This window comes from Centrocercus urophasianus, unplaced genomic scaffold (assembly GCF_019232065.1).
Source record: "Centrocercus urophasianus isolate 14NV4802_14NV808 unplaced genomic scaffold, USGS_Curo_1.0 seq_28, whole genome shotgun sequence".
Lineage (NCBI taxonomy): Eukaryota > Metazoa > Chordata > Aves > Galliformes > Phasianidae > Centrocercus > Centrocercus urophasianus.
This window is the reverse complement of record NW_024884844.1, coordinates 7,742,925-7,759,569: the sequence shown is the minus strand read 5'-3', so window position 1 is coordinate 7,759,569 and position 16,645 is coordinate 7,742,925. Positions and strand designations below refer to the sequence as shown.

The 16,645-nt window shown below is 39.0% G+C and overlaps 1 protein-coding gene across 6 annotated transcripts in view; it reads left to right on the top strand.

The window, feature by feature from the left end:
* Positions 1-16,645, top strand: part of NCKAP5 (NCK associated protein 5) — a 192,181-nt gene that overhangs the window by 55,478 nt on the left and 120,058 nt on the right. For all 6 annotated transcript variants that reach the window (XM_042827394.1, XM_042827393.1, XM_042827395.1 and 3 more), the window contains exon 3: positions 9,417-9,507. In XM_042827394.1, coding sequence (XP_042683328.1) covers positions 9,417-9,507 — 91 coding nt within the window. The remainder of the gene's footprint in view (positions 1-9,416; positions 9,508-16,645) is intronic.

Below are 16,645 nucleotides of genomic sequence, written 5' to 3'. Positions count from 1 at the left end.
TCCATTTTGAGGGGGGGATATCTCAGTTGAAAGTGGGAATCTTTCCTGATGCACTTGAATCCTGGGTAGTTAATACCGGCAGGAATTGGCTTTTGCCCCTTTGCAGCAGGTGGTACGGTGTCAGAAAATGGCTGGTGCCTCTCTTGTGGTTTTGATTTTTTAACCTAAGTTGTAGTGAATCTAAACCAGGAGTGGTCCCTTGAATCTTTATTTTTTTAGATTCCAGTTCGCTGTATAGTTGGTAGTTTTTTTTATAGGCATTAAACTCACAAATAGTTTTTAAGGGGAAAAATAGCACAAGAATTTAGTAAATTTTCCAGTCTTTGGCTCTAAAGGCACTGGGGCATGTTGCATGGAATTAAATGTAATGAAACTTCAGGAACAACTTTAACAATATGCATATTTAGTAGTCATTTAATCAAAAGAATTTATATCTTTCTGCACAGCAATAATATGCATGCTCTCTATCCACTTAATCAAAAGAATTACATATTTTAAACGTTTTGCATTTTTTTTAATTGCTAAACAATTGTAGAGTGGTGAGATATAGAAATCTCTTTATATAGCTCCACAAATCCTCCAGGTTTCATTTTAATGTGGAAGAGTAGAAATGTCAGAATGGTAAAAAGACAGAACGAAGTATTTGGTGCCATGCTTCATTCCAGATTGAATGGCTTGTTTAAGGTTATGTGAGCATAAGCTATTCATTGAAATGTGTGAAACATTAACATGTTAGCAAAGAGACAGGAAAACTGCCAATTTATTTGAAGTTACTCCAAACTTTGTAAGACACAGAGCTCAAATTGCTGATGGAAGGAGCTTGAGATTTGTTGTCATATCACAGAACAATATGAAGCAAAGAGGGTGTCACCTGCTGCTCGCACCAGCACAGCTACCAGTTGGTGACCTGGATTCTAACACTAATATTAGCTGCATTATTTAACCTTGCTGTGCCTTCCTATTCACCTGTAAGATGTCAATGTGGTATGTTATGTTAACCTGCATAATCATGGCACAACAGCTATGGGCCTCAGAGCACTTACGAGGAGAGTTCTGGTATGTCCTGGGATGAGGACTCACATCACTGATCTTCCTAATAGAATAACCGTGTTTGTTAGCACATGGTGAGTTATGATAATTAAAGCTAATCTGATCTGTCAGTTGCAGAAACAAACTCCACTTTGTGATAGATCATCCTTGGATTCTTACTGTGGTTGTTTTTGCTAATGGGAAAATGTCTGTTGCAATGGATTTCCCAGTCGTGTGAATTATGAAGGAACTGTTACTACAAGAGCTCTCACAGCTGTGTTGTGAAGGAAAAGAAAGAATGAATCTATCTCCAAATATAAACATGTATTTTATTGCCAGTAGTGGTGTACATGTACAGGGAGGATGCAGATATCTAGGGGAAAAACAGTACAGTAAAGAAAATACTGTGATTTATTGGTTCCATGAATTTGATGTTTAACATATAGGACTTTTTCAGATGCTTGGATGCTTTGCAGTTTGAGCATAAAAGTTTCGTGATGGGCTGTGCAGTGTGAAAATGCAGGAGAACCACTTGCAGTGTTTTGCACTGTGGGTTTGCACTGTGGGCAGTTCTGCAAATGCTCACCTTGACAGTCCCTATTTTCAGCTTGTACTTCACTGTACTGCTCCAACCCCACAAAACCTGCCTCCCTCCATGCATCCTTGCAGTTATTCATGGAAAACACAAACAAATTTACGTAGCTACATCAACACACAGGTGGTTTTAGTACCAGCCCAAATCTTTTTGGTTTTGAGTGGCCTTACATACTCACAGGTTCTTTAAAGCAGGAGTAGTTTGTTTCAGGATGCTCATATGTACAAAATTAAGTATGTGTTTGGGGGAGCTGGTAGATAAAGCCATTCACTTACCTGTATATTTGCAAATATGGAAAACCAAATAATTACTTAAAATATAACAAAAGGGGATGAAGGGGCATAAAAACTAATTACTTGAAATTAGAAACACTTGCAGTCTGGTTGTGCAGTTTTATGAAATTCTTCAGATGCTCTTGGATGTGCTGAAACATTGCAGCTATTTCTGCTGCCTCCAGCGTGAATAAAATTTTAACTTATGAGCATATGTTTAAGCTGACACGAGAATTAGCTTTCTCTACATGTCTGGTTCTATCCACTTACAACTAATGAAAATATCTCCTCTCCTAAGGTTCTAAAAAGTGTTACTGGGGAATTGAAGGAGAGACAGTTTAATGTTCGAGAAATCCTTTCCATTGCCTGTAAGAAGCTTTTCTGTGAGGCTTAGTCTTGGACTGTATTTTGTTTAATCCTCCTCCATGCCTGTAGCTTACAAAATCTTACATGGGCCTGGTGATGGAAGACACCCATACAGTCCATATGGCATTTGTCTATCTGGCAACACAGAAATAAACATTATCACTGGTTTCTATTGCAGCGCAGAAACTTTTTGCTCTAGGTATGTTTAATGAGTGAAATCTATATGGCTGAAAGAGACGGTGGAAACATTTCCAACATTTCCTGGCTCAGACAGTCGTTAGAGCACTTTCAGAGAATGTCAGCTCTGCCATTGCATGATAATGGAGTTCAGACTTGTGTGGGAGTAGTTCTATGCCAATGCTGAGGCATTTCAAAATGCTACACAACTTATCTGAGGCTCAAGACATAGATATTATCTTAGGGATACCTTTATAATTTACAGTGGGTTCAGTCATCAGTGGTTTAACTAAGTAAATGCTGTGCTCAGTGCTTCAGCTCCTTGTGGTTTTCAAGGGTGAGATGGTCTACTCGAGGGAGCAGCTGAGGAGATTCTGCTTTTGAAGGAAGGGTTCTTCTCCCCTTGTTAGTAGGGATTGAGACCTATTCCATTCTGGCATGGCCAAACAGTAGTTCTCTTCATCTTGCACAAAATGCTTTGGTATTTTTATATGTGTAGCTGTTCTGTAAGTAGCATGCATTGCAGGCAATAGTTTGAGTAGGTTTTGAGTATGTTTTCAGAAGAATGCTTTAGCATCAGCTTATGCAGTTTGGATCTGCCACTAAGAGATGCCACAGGGCTGAGCTGGCTGCTCAGAGGCTGGGCTGGGGAACAGGCCGGGCTGGTGCTGCAGGAGGAAGATTTGTGTAGTATTTGTGAATTGAGGTATACCCTTACTGAGAGCAGACTGTATGAGCATAATTCATACATTATATATGTATTTCTGTTGCTGTAGAGGATATTACTTTATTTTCTAACTGAAGTCCTAAGGCTGGATATTGTGCATTCTGTAGGCTTTGCCTAGCACACTGCTCTAAGGCATGTACCGGTGTCGTATCCTAAGCAGAACTGAAAATGCAGAGAAAACCTCACGGGGTTTAGAGCCTCAACATTTCCCATCTGTCATTTCTCCTTAAAGTTTATCATGTATCTTTTTTTACTTCTCTCTTTGCTTTTTATAAAATCCGTTTTCAATACCTCAATTATTTGGAGAAGCTGCTGTAAGCCTCCAGGCTACCTGCCCATTCAAGGTAACGCTCTGACACTGTGCTGCAGGTTCCCTGGGAGCAACAGGACCAGACAGAGCCCCAGGAAGGAGAGATCATGTCTGCCTGGTATCTCCAAGTCTTGCATAGGAGGGCCAAGGTTTTTGGGGCTGTAGGCACAGCTAGAACTCACCTCAGTGAACAGATGAGCCCAGGTCAAGAGAAAGCTGGGGAGAGCAGGCAGCCTCATCTGGATGTGATTCAAATCCAGTTTGAAACTGTTCATGAGTGAGCAAACAAATTTGTTTGAGAGCTGTCAGAGAGAAGCTTTCTGTTTGATTGTGTTGTGGGTTAGAGAGAGGGCTGGAAGGTTGGACTGGAACACAGCAGTCTGCCACCAAAGTTTAACAGATTGCAGACTGAAAAGAGACAACCAGAGCCCAGCTGGTGAAAATGCCACCTGGTTCCCAGCTCCTGGAAATGCTCAGGGATGTAGGGAAAGGCCTGAAAGAGGCTGAAGGCTGAGAAAACATGGGAACGTGCTCCTTAGTCCATGGTCAGTCTGTACGAAGGGCCAGAGAGCTCAAGGACCTGAAAGCCAGGCCACATCTCCAGGGAGGCCTGGAGTCCTTGTAACTCAAAATATTGGAATGAAGAGACTAAATCTGGAGATGGCCCAGGGGAGAGGCAGGAAGCATCACTGTTGTGCAGGCAGGAGCTGGAAGAAGATACCCACTTGAGAATTTAAAGTACACAGAACTAAGTTAAGCTGAAGATGCAGGAGGAACTGTTACCAGTATTTTTCTCTAAGGCTTTCAAAAGAGCTGTGTGCCTGCTGCATGACATGGAAGAGTGGAAAAGACTGAAATGCAAACCTCAGCTGCTGCAATGTCTGCAGAAAGCTTTGGACACATCTCTGTAAGGCTGTAAGTCAGCATGAAGTTGGAGGAATTCTTGTGACTTTGAAATAACCACCAAGTTCTGTCACCTCAGCTTGAGGGTGATGAAGAGAGGAGGTGATAGCACCTAGCAAAAGGCAGCTGCCAGCCTGCAGAGATACTGAAGGAAATAGGTCACAGGAGAAGGGGTTGAACTGTCATGCACTTTCTGGAGCAGGAACAGCTACGTGCTACCTGTCCCCTGAAGGGAGAGATGTAAAAAGGGCTGCATGGATGCTGCTGAACAGAGGGAAGGATATACAGTGTGTAGTCCCTCTGCTAAAAGGGGAATTGAAGATCAGTATTTATGGAAAAGCTTTATTTCAAAGAAAGCTTGCTTTGTCAAGAAAAGGTTTCAGTTCTGGAGAGATCAAACACCTCTAAGAGATATGCTGCAGGGGAGAGAAGAGAAGGAGTTTCAGCTGCAGTGAAACAGGACATAAAAACATGTGCTGTACAGTGAAGAGTTGGTCAGATAAAATCCCCCACATGTGAAATTACTGTGGCAAACTGTGAGAGATGTCAGCAGCTGGGTCAGGCAGGAGATGGAGGCAGCAGGGCAGTCAGAAACTGTCAAGAATCTTAACAAGCAAGTATCCTGTAGCCCAGTGGTCCTTGAGGCAGGTCCTGGCTTCTGAGCGAGATCCGAGCTGCAGAAACAAGACAGGGAAGGCCTGAGCATCCATGGCCACTGCACAGCTCCACAGCCAGGGAACAACGTTTTGTCTTTTCCAGCGATTCCCTTGGCCCTCGTGCCTGGAAACATGCAGAAACACGAGCAAAACAAATGCTACACGTTGCAGTTTGATCGATTTCCTTATATTCTCTCAGCAGCACTGGACAAATTACAAATTAAAATGTAGGAATGACTGATTTTGTTACAGGAGGCAAGGACCTTTGAATCATAAATTCAACTCGTCAGCTTTTGACTCTGTTATCTAATTAATTTCATAAACTGCTCAACTGTCTTAAAGCTGTTTAGGTTTTCCATCCAATTACCGTGCCTGGCAGAACAGTTTCAGAGTCTCAGAGTCTCTTCAGTGATTAAATACATTCTAATTTCAGCTAACTTTATTTGTAAGTATTTCAAACCACTAAGCTTCCATTTTATTTTATCAATCATTGACCTGAAGTTGATGTAGTCTTCTTTCCCATTTTACTTTTTCACACTGATTCATTTGTGGAAGTCATGCCATGGTAGGCCCTTGTTCTCTGAGGTTCAGGAAGATCCGTTCTTCCATCTCTTCTCACAACACAAGTTCTTGCTCCTGCAAACAACCTCTGAGCTGCCTTTCAGCAAATGCGCTGTGAGTGAGCCGCTCCCGAACACTGATGATCACAATTGCAGATAATATTCTGGATGAGAACCTGATAGTGCTTCCCACAGTAACATTAATATTTTATGCTCTTTAAACTCTTGTATTCCATGAGCATATTCTAGTCTCAGAGTGCCTCATTTCTTCTGTTTAATGCTTTCAGAAATTTATCCTTGGTTTAGGGCTGGTAGAGGACTATTTCTCTGCTCTGGCGTTTTGACAAGAAACTTTTAAATCTTGTCTCAAACATGGGTTTCATTTGTTTTTCTCCTGAAGAAAATCTTTTTTTTTTTTTTTTTTAATAAATTGAAAGGAACACTTCAGTTAAAGAAAACTTCAATTTTCTATTCAAATAATAAATGTAAGAGGAATTTTAATGGTACTGAGATACTTCAGATGAATAGACACTTAACACTAAAAAAGGGGAAAATAAATGTTCTTAAAGTGATTGAAAAAAGTAGACTTTTTGAATGTCTCAGAATAATGAGATTTAGAGAGAGTTTTTGCAGATTGTAACAGCTTGATAGTTATGTAAGATACACAGAATCCTTGACAAAACAGGTTTTCTAGCATCAGCCAGTAAGCAGACAGAATACGTGCATGGGGGATAGCTATGCTGGCTGTGATAAGCAAGTGCTTAATGCTGTAGTTGGTCCATCCACCGTATTAGAGCCATAAATAAGAGTAGGTGACCTTAGTGGTTACCAGAAGGGGGAAAGGTCCCCTGTGGTGTGTGGAGATAGCCTTTACTGAAGTGTTTCTCTCCCAAAATGTATATGTCCTCTGGAAGCTTTGTTCAGGGAACAAAGCGTGCTATTATAATTTTTTATGTTCAGTTTACAACTTTTGTATTCTTTAACACTGTGGAAACTGTTATAGTTTGTAATGTAGCAATCACTTTTTAATTAGTGTGCCATTAATTCAAGCTCCAGAGATTCTGATTTATGGGAAGCAAGCCTCAGTTATTACTCTGTGTCATGTTTGGTTAAGCAATCCTAACTATAAAATGGCAAACTGGGGTGTTGGTGAAGAAGCAGCAGCTTGTGAGCTGCATGAGCACTGTTCATCAGAGCTCTACAGTAAATCTGACTGTAAGCATATTTATACACGATATTTGACAGAAACTGGTTTGCTCTTTCTGTTTTTTGGATGCTCCATGGATACCAAGATCTTCTCTCCTTGCTGCTTTTATAGTGACATGACAGCATGGGCGGTATCTCTGCTATAGCTGTGGTTCAGCTGCATGACTGTCAGTGTTCTAAAAGTGTAATAATAGCAGCAAAGAAAACAAGAAGACTGCACTGCATTTAAATGAGAGCTTTGTCATGTTGCAAATTGTATTCTGTTGTTTAGAAATCTATGTGCTGCTCAGTGCTATTTCTAATTGGCACATGAGACAGTGTGCGAACCAGACACTGTAAGGCAGTTAGATAGGACAGGTCTGTTGTCCTGAATGTGATTGAAGGTGAAGTGACCTATTGAATTCAAGAAGTTTTCAAGATTATTCTGAGTTGGTTTATTGGTGGTACTGATATGTAACTAAACTTCATTTTCATTAATATTATTAGGCCTAAATGGAAAAAGGTCTCATTTTAGTGAAAGTGGAACCCACTCTTTCTTTGATTTTTAATTTTTAATTTTGTTTAGCTTTCTGTAGGATATATTTTCTGTACGTGTATAGAAACATAGTAATGACAATAAGAATTATACTATGTCATCAATTTCAAAAACGAAATAGTAAGTATATGAAGAAAGGAAATATTTCAGTGAGGACTAAATATATAACATTATGAACCAAAAAGATGTATTCTTTTGTGTAAGGGGAGTCTGATTAAGGTCAGCCTGTGAGCGGAAATGGTTGCAATCTGCAACTGAAAAACTGCACCACTGTCTGCACTAGAGATTAGACCTGGCTTATTTTTATTCACATTCGGTCAACAGATGGTCCAACTGTTATGTGGGCATTCTGGCAATGTAGAAGTCTGCACATCAATGACAAAAAACCCATCGTACGAATAAGGAAAATGTCAGTGGGCATCTTGGCAGAATGAATACTTCACAGCATCAGCTTCTCAAGAAGCAGCATAGCTGGCTGACTTGCAAGGAGAAAACCCAGTAAAACATCATATTATTGCTAAATTAGCCAACACCATTCATTCTGATAAGACTGAAAGAGCAGAAAGGCTTTGAGGCAGACATAGTTTCTATAAAGATAATGCTATTGGCCTTTCTCCAGAGCAGTTAGCTAATATTTGCTGTCTCACTGGATTGTTACCTTAGAAATAATATTAAAAAAAAATATGATATGCTGTGAATAATAATTCTGCTCAATTGCATTTGCAGAGAATGGTGCATAGAAGGTCCCAGTTTCCCCAGGCAGCGCAGAAATGAACAGCAGCAGGCAGTTTCCAGTCTGATGTGCCTGGGAGTAGCAGCATTTTTCAAGGCTGCTGGTGTGCAGCCTATCTGGCAATGTGGAGCAAGGTGTTAATCCTTCTCTCTTGCCTGCATGTCACTTCACACATAGCCCATAGCATTGTCCCTTCCCAGGCCCTCTTCCAAGCTGGGCTGTTTTTCCAGCTGTGTCTCCAGACTGAGGCAGCTTCAAGGAAAAGAACAGAAAATGTGAAAATGGAGATGAGGAAAACTGTTGCTTCTGCACAGCTGAAGAAGTGCCATGGGAGTGAGAACGTGGATGAGGGAGAAGCATTAGGAGCTGCAGCTGGATGTCACTTTTCCAACTTCTGTCTTGAAACCCTCCAACCCTCCTTCTTCCTTGCTTTGTCCATCACTGTTGCTCTGTTGTGATCTTCTTCCTCTTGTTACCCATACTTGCAGAGGTGAAACCTGCTTCAGTCGCATGGACTGGACATGCGATCACTCTCAGTGACATCCACTCTGCCTGTAGGATTTTATTTACCTTTATTTACCTCTCTAGTTCCTACAGTGGTCCTGCTGTCTGAAGGAGCAGAGCTCCTTCTGTTCAGGAGGGTTAGTGCTGTTCTTAGCTCTATCATGCTCAATGAATGGAGGAAGATCAAAGACAGCTTTTGATGATAGCCATTAGCACCTTCCAAAATGAGAGTGCAAACATTCTTTTCACTGATGGAACCAAGGTTGATTATGTTTTCCTGAGATGGTAATACCAGATTGTAGACAACACTTGCTTTTTACATCCCTTTGAAAGGGCAATGAGGTGAATGTATTGAGCAGCTGTGCCTCCATAAACAAATGTACTGGCACACACTGCTGCACCTATCAAAGAGAGTAAATACTGGTAATGTATTTGACAGTCTGTCTAAATTGCGCAAAGCTGACAATTGGCTAGAAACACAGCAGATTCTTTTTGAATCTGACTGATTTTGTTCCTAAATGACAGTAATTTTATCATGTTGTTTGGTTATAGTGTTGACAAGGTGAGCTTGTTGCTAATACTTGTTTTTAATTTTTGTAACTGATCTACAGTAGGATTTTAACAATGCACCTAATTACTGTGCATATTCAGAGATAAAAGAGTGCTCTTAATGTGTTATTCATAACATGGAGTTTGAGAACATTATAAGGCCAGGATTTCCTTTAAATATTAATTTCATGGTAGCCGTGGATGTGCTTGGCTCTTGTAAAGAACAAAAACACTGAATGCAGCTCTAAATTTTGTTCCATGCAGTTGATTTATATAAATATTTTCATTCTCTAGAATGGAGGAAACGGTGAGAAATCTGCTACAGAGCCAAGGATCCCCAGGCCAGAATGGAGAAGGAACTGTCAATATCATGAAGGCATATCAGGTAGTAGTGACTTATTACCTATTTTCTTGTAATAGAAAAAGTTCTATAAAACAGAAGTCTCACTGCTGAGATAAAGGTGTTGGACAGCGTTTCCTCTGTTTGTTACAAATACTTACGAATGGTTGCTGATACCATCTACGTTTTTCCAGGTGTTCTCTCATCATAGTCAAAGGCTTTTTGTTTTTATTGACATTATTATCTGCAATTGTTACTTTCTGAGCTTTCATGGGACAGTGAAACTAGGTTTGAAGACTTTCTTGAAGTGTTTGTTATTTAAGTAATATATTCTATATTCCATATTAGAAGACATAGATGCTTTTGACAACTTGACCTTCACATTAGGATGGAAAATTTTATCAGCTCATATTCTTACTGAGTTTGAGGTTTCCATATCAAGCTGCAAAATTTCCTCTTACTGCTTGTGGTACATGCATTTTATTAGCCTCACTGGGGGTAGAGGGAAAGTATCTCAGGACAGATTTTAAGAAAGCCATGATTTCAGAGCTTTTTGTATGGAATTTGGTCAGTTTGTGATGCTTATAAGAAAGGAGGGTTGTACACTTCTCTAGTGTACTGCTGTGTTCTGGAAGCAGTGAATCTGAAGTGGTGGGAAGCCTCTGGTGGTGGAAAGTCTCTGGAAACAGGAATGATCTACTGCCCAGATAATCAGATATTCTGCACATTAGTCCTTTTTAAAAAGCACTTGCTGAAGGCGGTCTGTGCTTTATCTTTTTAAACAAAATAAGCATTTCTGATGAAGATATAAAATGCTGAAATCATGTGTGAAAGTCTGTACAGGGCATCAACTCTTCTGATAAGAAGCTTTTCAAAAGGTTTAGTTACCATAGTCCTTTCCTACAGAAGGAGCAAAAGTACAGCGATATAGCTAAACAAAAATGTATATTAACAAGTATTTATTGCTATAATTGAATTTTCATTTTAAGCTGGGATTGAAGAGAAAAAAAAATCTTTTAAGTTAACCTCCTGAAATAATCAATTTTTCTTGGTAAAATGATAGCCTGTAAAATTTAATTTCAGGATGAATTAAACTTTTTGTTGAACTGATAATATAGAACATTGTGCTTTCAGAAACTGGTTATGAAAGCATCTATATTTTACTTGCTGCCTTTTTGGAATGTGAAACCAAAACTCAGTTCAGTTCCCTCCTCTTGGTTGAGTTCTCTGCTCACTCCTGCCACTACACTGGGTATTCTGAAGTGCATTGATTCTGTACTCTACCTTGGGTGGATTCCTTGGTTGTCTGCTTGTAACACACTGTTTATGAAACATTTTATTGCCAGCTTTTCTATACAATTTTTTACCTTGGAAACCACAGTAAGGTGATACTACAATTAGGTTTTAATTTCTTTGTGTTGTTTTTTTTTTTTGAACTTGCAACAAGAGAGGAAAAATACTATTTTTGTTTCAGTCAAGATGAGGTGTTTTGTAGGTTTCTTTGGAGGCTAAAAGCAGAAAATTATTAGCTGTGTGATCTTCTTGAAAGTAGAAATTTCATGCATGTGCTGATGCCCTAAAAGGGAATTAAACTGATCTTTCCAATTTCAGTATTTGTGTATTTCAGTGTAAGTTTTCCTTCATGATTTATTTGCATTATAGTTTTTGAAAAGAGAAAGGATTTCTGTTCTTTGGTGTTTTTTTCTTTTCTTTGGCCCAGGCACTTGGTGTCATCCACCGGTCACAAGAATGGTGTGTTTAGTGTAAAATCTCGTGTGCTTCTTTTCAGTCCATCACAAGAAAAGGTTTTGCCCAGTTAGTGACTTGAAAAGCAATTCATTGTTTCCCTTCAGCTCTAGCAGAGAGCCCCCTCCACCTAACACATTGCTCTCTAATATTTTTTCATTTCTTTCCAGGCATGAGCTTTTCTTTGAAGCTGTTGGGTAATAGTTGGGGCTCATTCCGCAGACCAGAGTTAGATGGAGTATAGCCATCTCTGATCTTTTAGGGTCCTGTTACTCTAGAATTGTTTTTAATCTTGTGCTTTGCATTGCATAACAATGTCCTTCTCTTCCTGTTCTCTTCTTGTTCTTGGGGAAGTTTTACTGCTTGTTTTAATTTTACTCATGGCAACTGTCAGCTTGTACTTTATCAATTCTCATAGCTTTTTATTGCAAATATGTGGTTTTCTTTGCTTATGAATTCCTTTTCCTAATACGTGACTCAGAAGCAATGCTTTTCCCTGTCCTGAAGGAATAGCTCATGTACTGCATCGTGTACCGGTCTGTGATGAGTAAAATAGGTAAAAATATGGAACGTTTCCATGAGCATTGTGATTTTTCTGAATGTATCTTTGAATTATTCATCCTTCCATTCCCTTCGTTATTTTTGAAGAATTTGTTTTCTTTTTCCATTTCAAGGGATGGCTCTGTTCACATGGAAAACAGTGCATTTCAGCCCTTATACTGCTTTGTAGGCTACAAATAGGTTCGCTTATTGTATGTTTGTTACTCAGTGATGAAGCAAAAACTATGCAGTGAGTTAGGCAACACCCATGTGTAACAGAAGATAATACTTGAAACACTCATCAAAACATAGTTGGCCAAAAATCATGTGATCTGAAATGAGAAAAACATTAGTAAAGCATTGTGAAAATAATGAATACGTTACTGAAATCAACTGCGGAAATCATGAACAAACGTATAATCTAAATGTGTGATGAGTTCTGTTACAAAATCTGATCCCAGGTTTGGCAAGAAACACCAGTATTGCAATAGAAACTGTTCATTTATATCTCTTTCAAATATGCCTGGACCACTTTTTGATGTACTTACAGGGGTAATTCACAAATGGAAATAGAACTTGAATATACAGCCTAGGTAAAGTTTCTTTATACCCTGATATATTTGTTTTTTTGGGAATGTGATAACCGTATTATCATCCTATGTTATAAAGTGAAGTATAGATGTGAGCTAACACAGGAAAAAAGACTTTTTTGGCATGATCTCCAAATGCTGTGTATATATATATGTATGTATGTATATATACACACACACACACACACACATATCTTCTTATAAAGATACAGAACTCACTGAATCTGTAAATAGTACCATTGTTTTTAAAGCCATCCTTCATAATCATGCAGTTACCTTGTAGAAGGTATTCTGAATGATACCTGCTCTCTGTAATAAGGACGATACGATCTCCACTCAGTACTCTTGAGAATCAGTTTTTAGTGCTGTTTCACAGCCATGTATTTTGTAACAAATGAGGACATGCCAGGAGATGTCTGTTGTGACTTATCAACATATGCCCCATATTGTCTGACACCACGCTAAGTTAGCTTTAGTGTGTGTACTCTGTTCAAATTAATGTCTGAATACATCTGTGCAATAAATGCTTTTGATCTATTGACCATTGTCTGCGTATTTGTTTTTTACAAATCTAATTATAGTTCTGGGATTTATGAAATTGAGTTCTTATTATAATATCAATAAGCCTGACTCCAGAATAAATATTGTTGCTAATGAACATTAAATGTTGCACAGTGATTATGTCAGAGGAATAATAATAAGATAGAGCCTAGATTGTACAGTATTGTTACAATATTGTGTCATGTCTTGTCAAGATTCTTACTTTTAGCAAAACATTCTAGCCCCTTCCATAGAGCTAGCTGCCCTATGGGAATTTAATTTGCTGGACTTACAGATGGATGATGTGATTTCTTTAGGGTAAATGACTATAGAAGCAGGATTGTAAATAAGATTCTCTGTTACCGTTTTGCATAATAGTAACGCTGGGAACATTTATAATGAACGCTCACATAAATGTAGATGTGAATACTTGTGATTTGAATTCATGTGAACCATCATACTTCTTGCTTACATGTTTATATGTTGAAAGGGTTCTAGTGAATGAGATTTTATTTTTCAAGGCGGCATTATCCAGCTACAGGTAAAACTTTGAAAGGCCAAACCAATACCTTACATATTACTACTACAGTCATTCAAGCTACTACTATATTTTACAGGGAAAGTGATCTGCAGAAATAATTGTGAGCAGTACTTCAATCCAAAAAGCTAAAACAAGCACCACTGCAAACTCTTCTTCCTAAGTTTGTGTTTTAGATGTCAAAAAATAGGGTCAGTTCCCTGCTCGATCACATTACCAAATATCTAGAGTCTTATTTGGTTACAGATCACTCACTGCCTTTCAGATTCTCTTTGAACTGCTTTTCTGTCAGTGTACAGTAATCAAAATAGATGAGGAAGAGTGTTTGTGGTAAGTTCATGATTTGTTACAATTCTGGAATTGTCAGGTTGGGCAGTAAAGCTCAGGACAGACATGGCATCAGAGGGGAAGGACAATCTGCCGTTTCAAGCACTGTGTTCAGGAGATTAGATTTCGATTCCTTCCTTTGACACAAATGTTTCTGTTTCCTTGAGGAAATACACTTCATCTGTCTATTTTTTTTTACCTTTGTCTATAAGAAGGTGATAGCAACATACATTTTTACTCTCAGGTGCGTTTAAGATGACATCAATGTGTATGAACTGCTGTTTCTGATAACAGGAGCACTTGTAGCCAAATAATGAGTAGAAAAAGAAAAGTAAAAAAAGACTTTTTGTATTTCGGTAGACTTGAAAAAAGGCATATTTCTCCCAAACTTTTGCTCAGCATACTGTACACTGTTACTATACTTCTAATAGGAAATGAATCAATTTCAAGTGGAGCTGTCCTGTCATATATTAAAAAATGTAGGAGAGAATTTTTGCTGTGGGGAAATGAGTACTCATGACTGAAGCCTTTGCAACCTTTTCAGAGCCCCACTGTGCTTCTTTGACGTAAACTATCTAAAAGAATACTGCAGTGGGGAGAAGATTCTTTCCCCTGCTGGGAACTGACATCCTGGCTTTTATACAGTCTGACCCCATCCCCATCTAACATGATAGGCCCAGTCATCCCTGAGTGTCTGTGATAAGGAATTTGTTGAGGAGAATGAACCCATTCTGAGGTCACTGCTGTTGAGTCATCACCAAGCAGTCTGGTTGTAAGACTGAATGGGGATTATGGGTAGCCTTAATAGTTGGATGCTTCAGGTTTCTTTGGCCCTGGGTGTAACTGAAAGCAGGAGTTTGAGTCCTTCCATATCTTTCTGATAGTGGTAAGTGTCGTTTCTCATGTCCCTCTGTCCATTTTGGCACCCATCAGACTAAACTCTCTAACTAGTAGCAGAAAGTTTGAACAATGGTAGTCTAGGAATTTAGAGGGACTCTTCAAGCCAAGTAAGAACTAGCTGGGTGGTGGTGGTTTGGTCGGGAGGGAGGATTTCATAGGTTTCAGTGTTTTAAGAATGGCGCACAGAGCCCCACGGGGAATATCTGTCCCATTTGCAGGAGATCGCCACCAGGGCAGTAATCTGTTCATGCTGCAGTTTCACTGGAGTGTCTTTGTGCTTAAGAAAGTTTAGGTCTATTTTCAGCCTTCTTGCTAGATGTAAATGTGTGTTCATGTGCCTGCCTTAGCTACAAGTAGGAGAGGAGATTATGAAGACTTGCAATGACTCTTGATACTGATAACTTCAATACAAAGATAAAATAATGTAAATTCTAAAAGACCTTCATCTCTGAGTTGTGAAGCCTGGAGAGTTTTGCTAGTTGCTTTCTGAAATAGGCATCTGTGAGGTGAGACTACATGAATGATGCAGGCATATTTCAGGTGGCAATGTTGGCCAGATCAACCTGATTTCTTGTCAGTGTGTTTTGTGTGAATCAAATGTGGAACAGTTGTTGAGGCTGTCACTTCAAGCTTGGACAGACGTTGGTGTCAACAGCTCTATCATGAGAAAAAAACCTGTATCTGTTGCACTGTAATTTTATCTTAACACAAAATTATGCAAGTTTAATGTTCAGGCCACTGATGTGTAACATTTTATAGAAGGGACATGTCTTGAATTGGAAAAATGGCACTAGTTGAATTCCCTAGTTGAAATCCACATAGAATTTTTAATGCCAACTTCTATTGCAGAGAGGAAATATATCATTAAAATTAAACTCACATCTCTGGGATAGAAGTGCACACAGGAGACTGCATCAGCCAGATCCCCTCATCTACGAAGGAGAATATTACAAGGCAAAGCCTGGCAGTTTTGTGCCTCCCAGGGAAGGACTGAAGTGGAGCCTCCCACACTCTTGGGAGCTCCATTAGAATTGTTGGACTGTAGGGAACATGAGGACCTTGTTCTGTTCTTGTTCTGCTTTTCCATGCAGAGAAATTCAGGACCAGCTCTGTAACAAGTAATTCCTTTCAGGTTTTAATTCTGGTGGGTTTCCACCAGTGTGCAGAGATTCTGTTAAATTTTTGTTCCCATATTTAACTAAATTGAGGTTGGATTCTTGTCCACAAAGGAGGGTGATGTGCTCTTCGTAATACTGTTCAAAACTACAGTTTTGTTGTAAGGAACTTGTGTGCAAATAGTTTTCCCCTTTTGATCATTTGTTTGTAATACAGCAACAAAGTAATGGAATTATGCTTAGCATAACTGAAGTCTTATAACTGAAATTTGCAGTTTGTATGTCTGTGTTTCTCAGAAAACAAGCTGCTCTTGCCTTCCCAGGATTTTCTATATATCCATAAAAACAACTAGTGAAGATTGACTGCTATGATGACTCTATTATGTATTATAATTACTGTAATTCTCCACTTATATTTTCCTTGACAGTATAGTAGTAGTGTATTTTTTTTACCTTTTGCTTTATCTTTCCTCTAGATATTTTTATTTATTTATTTTTGAGTGCACAAATACCAGACCATATACATAGCTGAACTCTATACATATGAAACAGGCATAACAAATTCATAGACACTCTGGAAAACAAGATGAGGAGGTGATTCACAGCCCAGCAGATGAAGATCATCCTAATATGTACAAAGACTTCTCATTTATGCACAGCAGGTTACCTGCAGCCTGCATCTTGCCCTTAATGGTGTTCTTATGGTTGTCCTTTCCTTAATTCAGGGATTGTATGTGAGAAAAAAGTATGGCTCTAACATACCACTGCTTAGTCATCCTAAGAGATTGCAGGAACCTCCTGGAGTTCACAGCAGCTATTAGTTTTCAGATAATCTTTCTGCTGTGTGGAGAGATGCCAAAATCTTTGAATACAAAGGCCAATCTGTT